Source organism: Homalodisca vitripennis, chromosome 2 (genome assembly GCF_021130785.1).
Source record: "Homalodisca vitripennis isolate AUS2020 chromosome 2, UT_GWSS_2.1, whole genome shotgun sequence".
Classification (NCBI taxonomy): domain Eukaryota; kingdom Metazoa; phylum Arthropoda; class Insecta; order Hemiptera; family Cicadellidae; genus Homalodisca; species Homalodisca vitripennis.
In genome coordinates, this window is record NC_060208.1 from 133,008,187 (window position 1) to 133,013,872 (window position 5,686).

The following is a 5,686-nucleotide window of genomic DNA, read 5'->3' on the forward strand; positions in this document are numbered from 1 at the left end:
TTAATTTCTAGATAGACGAGAATAAATTTTACTAGCTTGCATGTCCAAACATGGGATTTGGCTTAATTTTGCATGCAACCTCAGCAAAGCCTGTTATGTCGATTGAGATGTAGCGTACTCCATACCTCATTGAATAGTAGTTAGCTTACAAAGTAATAGTTATTTTATATCTCGCTTTTATAATTTACTTTAATATATATCGCTGTTTTGTTGAATATTAGTTGTTATACTTTGTAAATTATATGTATAACACTACATTTCAATGGTGGTTATAAATGTTATTATTACTTATACAATACCTGAAATATAATGAAATATTTTATGTATTACACATTTCATGAAAATCCTGGAATTAAAATAAAGATTGGCTAAGTTTAATAACCGTATTTTAATCTGAATTTTGATTTATCTTGGATCAGAATATAACTTTTCAGTTCATTCTGAAATTATTATTTTACTCTGTTATTATAGATATCAATAATGACCAGCTTTTTTATTTTTTATTTTTTTTTCAGGAAATGCAGTTATCTCAGCGATTATGGTATTGTGCCTGCTTCACTTTTACCTTGGGTCTCTGCAAGCATGACTTGGTGAGGAGTTTATGTGAATACTTATAGAGGCTGAGTAAAATAGTGTCGTAAACATAAAATATACTGTAAGAACGATTAGTGCTACAACAATATTTTATGATTGTATTAAAATAGATTCCATGAAAATTGCAAAGGGAGATTGCGTTTTTTTGTACATCTCTAGTAATCCTCCCAAATACACGTGTTGGACATAAATAAGCCGACTTGCCCTCTATTTACTGTTAAAAGTGCAAAAAACCAAATACCACTTCCAAAGATGAAATCATGCCATAAGATAGTATCATGTAAAAAAGTTACACTTCAGTACAGATGTGTATAGCAATAGCAATCAAGTAATAATAGCAATCAAGATTTTTCCCTAGACACATTTACTTTTTGAGCACGAATTAAAAAAATCTCAATAGTTTAATTTTAATTCAAAATTAATCTTCATACATTATGTTGTACAAATTAAATACATATTTATACCATACTTATACTTGTGATTTGCAATTTTTGTATTGGTAATAATTAATTTACCTATATCCTTTTTAATTTTTCTATAATGAGCAAATATTAACGTCATTCCGAGCTTTCCGTCTAACAGCCTTAAGCCACCTGAAAGTAGGTGTTTTTACTTTTTGCAGATGATTCTTTGACTTAAAATGGGATGTTATAGGGCCGAGTTCTCCCTGTAAAACATTCTTCCTTGTTTGACAAAAATATAAGATCACAAACAGTGCGTTTTATGCAAAAATTTCATTCTGTGTCCATAAAAATAACATTCATTTGTAATTACAAATTTTACGTTTATCAATAAAATATTAACCACTCAGTAAAACGGTTTACAATTTATGTTTAATTTTTGGTAAGGTCAGAAAATTAACTAAGTGTATAGAATTTAGAGACAATACATTTAGTTTAAGAAAAAACTTATAAATCTACTACACATTATTCCAGTTCATAAATGCTTCTAGCTGATACTACGTAATTTTACAGACTTAAATCTTGTTTCTTAATCTTTAATAAAAGTTTTCTCTGTTTATCTATCTAATTTCCGAGTCTACAAAGAGACACTGGAATACCAGATACTATGTTATATAGAATTACTAATGTAACTTACTTCTTCTTACAGGTAAACATGCATAGAGATGTAACTAATGAGAAACCAATAAAACACTTCAATGTTGCAATTAATAGCGAAGGGAATAAAATACAAAAAGAAACAGGTGATAGCTCCAAAGATATCGATATTTCTAGCAGTAAAAAGAAAGATGTTCAATCTGGAGATAGTGTTGTTAAAATAAACAACAATGCGATTGAACCAAACCTGAAGCAAAGCACTCGTACTAACAATCACATATGTACCGAACCCAACTGCAGCCACTCTGGTACTATGGATAGTTCTGACAGTGGATCTATCTCTCCTCGCTGTCGTGGTATTTGGAAAGTTGGTAGGGGTTTACTGAAAGGAATTTTTGGAAAACATTCGAAACCCAAGAAACCCAAGAAACCCAAGATACCCAAGAAACCCAAGAAACCCAAGAACCCCAAAAACCAAACACCAAAACAAAAGTGTAAAACTCCTGGTTGTAAGCCAGATCCCTGTAAAACCGGTGGTTGTAAGCCGGATCCCTGTACAACTCGTAGTTGTAAGCCAGATCCCTGTAAAACTCCTGGTTGCAATCCAAATCCCTGTAAAACCGGTGGTTGTAAGCAAGATCCCTGTAAATCTCCTGGTTGCAATCCAGATCCCTGTAAAGCCCCTGGTTGTAAGCCGGATCCCTGTACAACTCGTAGTTGTAAGCCAGATCCCTGTAAAACTCCTGGTTGCAATCCAAATCCCTGTAAATATCCCGGTAGTAAGCCAGATCCCTGTAAAACTCCTGGTTGCAAGCCACATCCCTGTAAATCTCCTGATTGTAAGCGAGATCCTTGTAAATCCCCTGGTTGCAAACCAAAGCCCTGTACAAATCGCAATTGTTAACCAAACTTCATGTGCTAGTACTTGTCACTAGACTTAAAAAAAATCTAGTTTTATCTACATACTTTACTGATATTATGAGTACATAATATACAAGATGTATACGAAACTACATATTTATGGATGTATATGATAATATTGTGTGACTTGTACATTAGTCTTATACACAATATTATTTACATATAAGTTAGTAAAGCTAAATACACTGTAAGTCTTCATAAGTTTCTAGTTATATAGTAATAATTCCCATAGTAAAAATTTATTTTATTAGTATAGACTTTTATTTTAAATGCTTAATTCTATTTCAAGTTAATTATGCACAAAAATCACTTTTAAAATGACATTTAGTGTAAAATTATATTAAATCAGGCTTGGAATTAAAAATTTGTTATTGCAATTAAACACATTATAAAAATTACTGTAACTTTGTGCTACATTCATTTGTAAATTACAAACTAAATGTTCTTTGTTTTAAGTTTCTTATTGACGATGGAATGTTTGAAAGGGTAACAGGATTTTGGACATTTTCCATTCTTGTAAGTTCTTTTGTAACGCAACGTTTCGAGGACTGGAATCTATCCTCTTCGTCAGGTGGGGTAGGTATCAATACATACAAAAATAACGAACAGTAAGAAGTAAAGAAGAGAAAGAAAAGGGTTCAAACATAACCAAAATCTGCTTGGTGTCCAGTCCAGGCGTTGCTACTGCAAAGGATGCAAGTAACATTAGTAGCTGTAGCAGTAACACTGTACCCTGTGCTAGTGTGATGTGTGATTGTTACCGTTATACTTGCGATTTATTTGTGCTCGGGACTTGCATACTGTGCAGTGGCAACGCCTGGACTGGAATCCAAGCAGCTTTTGGGTATGTTTGAATCCTTTTCTTTCCCTTCTTCACTTCTTTCTGTTCTTTATTTTTGTATATATTGATACCTTCCCCACCTGACAAACAGGATAGATTCCAGTCCTAGAAACGTTGTGTTATACCTTTCATAACGTATAAGAAAATATATCTTTCACTTTTCAAACAATCACACATATTATGTTAATTCAAGTAGTGTGGTAATAAGTGATAAGCTCATGCACTTTATCAGAAAAGTTTCAACCAATACTAGCAAATAAAATAGTACATAAATGGTTTTACCTTTTTACATATATTTAATGTTCTATAGCCACATTAATTTATATATTGAAAATTTTTAGAAATTTTACATTAAAAAAACCTCGCGTTTGTTTTAATTATTGATCAATAAACTGTTATTGTTATAACTTAGCAATAATATGTACAGGTTATAATATTATTTTGCGCACAACTGGTGAATAGGTGTAGGTAAGTAGTTTCTATAATATTAAACTAAACAATAATTGTTCAGTCACTGGTAAAACTGTAAAATTATATTGTAAAATTGTAACTAATAATTGGTTGTTGCTATTCGATGTTATTGTTATATTTTTTCAAAATAAAAATGCTTGTTTCTGTTTTAAAACCAAACTGTACAAGTTACATGCTATAAAACTGAACGTTACTTTACATCCTTTACTTTATTTTCAAAAATACTAATAATAGTTCCCTAATAGGCAATAAGTAATTCAACACTTTTTATACTCCTGCGTTTATAGGAGCAACAATCTAAATTTAGCCAACCCCTGGTAACTATAGTTTTATCCATTTTATAATGTATATTTGTATTTGACCCTAGCACTACAGCCGTGCTAATTCTTTAAGATGGAATTCGGGTTTTGTACATGTTGCAAGCATTTATTGTACAATCCGTAAACAAATATTCTATATATACTGGGTGCTTCAAAAAATGTATACACACTTTGAACTTCCATAGAAAATTTATTTACCGTTCTACAAAGTAAAATTTCAGGAAATTAGAAAGCTTAAAGTCCAATGTAAATGAAACGTAAATAACAAATGTTAATACTGTTCAAATTGGTAACCTGCAGCATCAACACAATTCCGAGTACGAGTCACCACTGATTCTGTACATCGTATCAAAACGTCCAATGAGATTTCTCTACACACAGCTTGAATCTCATTCCAAAGAATGTCTAGGTTTCGTGGTTTACGTTTGTACACCTCATCTTTTACTGTGCCCCATAAGAAGAAATCCAGTGGTGTAAGGTCTGGAGAGCGTGCTGGAAACTCGATTGGCCCCCCCAGCGTCCTATCCACTGGCCCGGCAAATTTTGATCCAGGTAAGCTCGTACGTCTCTGTGATAGTGCGGCGGGGCACCATCTTGTTGAAAATAAAAATTATCATTACCGTATAATGCACGAATGGCAGGAAATATGGAATCAGCAAGCATTGTTAGGTAATTAATACCAGTTACAGTACCTTTAAATCGAAAAGGTCAAATGAGTCCCCTTGAAGACAAACCGCACCACACATTTATACCAGGCAAATTTACAGCTTTTTCAATTATAATGTGAGGATTGTCTTCAGCCCAGTAAACACAATTGTGCCTACTGACAGTTCCATTAAGTTTGAATTGGGCTTCATCCAACCAAATGATGCTACCCATAAATTCCGGTTCACGTATCACCTGCTTACGTTCTTCAAAACTCAAACGTACGTCCGCCATGTTGATATTACAAATTACAACTAATAATATAACATAAAGGGACGATTATGCTGCCACCTGGCGAAGAAATATAACATTAGCCTTGTAGAGCGGGAAAACTACGATAGTTTAAATTGCATATACATTTTTTTGAAGCACCCGGATATACACAACTAAAGTTTGGGATATACACATATACATAATAGACAAAATTTCTTTATTCCTGTAGTCAGGGTTTAATATAAACAATATTGCAAAGTGGTAATTTGGAAAGATTTGAGCTATTGGTGCTCCTTGCCCATACCCGAGAAATCTGTCTCCAGGACCCATCGTCTTTTGGAGCTTCTGGCCTTAAAAAACTAATGGATACTGATTTCCTCCCAATGTTTATTAATATTTATTATGTTCATATCTAGATACCTTTACATTTATAATATCCATACTGAGATAATGCAGTGGTTTTAGTAATTGCCTTTATACAATTTTTACCGATTGCATACAACTTTGTCACTAATATATAAATATATATTTAAAGTATTCGTTTGAAAAAATCAGTAAGAGAG

General features: G+C 32.6%; 1 protein-coding gene across 1 annotated transcript; it reads left to right on the forward strand.

Annotated features, from left to right (window-relative positions):
• The first annotated feature begins 515 nt into the window (after window positions 1–515).
• On the forward strand, window positions 516–3,437 carry LOC124356339 (keratinocyte proline-rich protein-like). The gene is made up of 2 exons (XM_046807523.1): window positions 516–590; window positions 1,705–3,437. The coding sequence occupies exons 1-2, from the start codon at window positions 519–521 to the stop codon at window positions 2,554–2,556; spliced, it is 924 nt and encodes a 307-aa protein (XP_046663479.1). The 5' UTR covers window positions 516–518; the 3' UTR covers window positions 2,557–3,437.
• Window positions 3,438–5,686: the final 2,249 nt, after the last annotated feature.

Coding starts and splice junctions, on each gene's coding strand:
- LOC124356339 (XM_046807523.1), top strand. CDS start 519: ATGCAGTTATCTCAGCGATTATGGTATTGTGCCTGCTTCACTTTTACC. Junction 591..1,704: donor GTCTCTGCAAGCATGACTTG/GTGAGGAGTTTA, acceptor TTCTTCTTACAG/GTAAACATGCATAGAGATGT.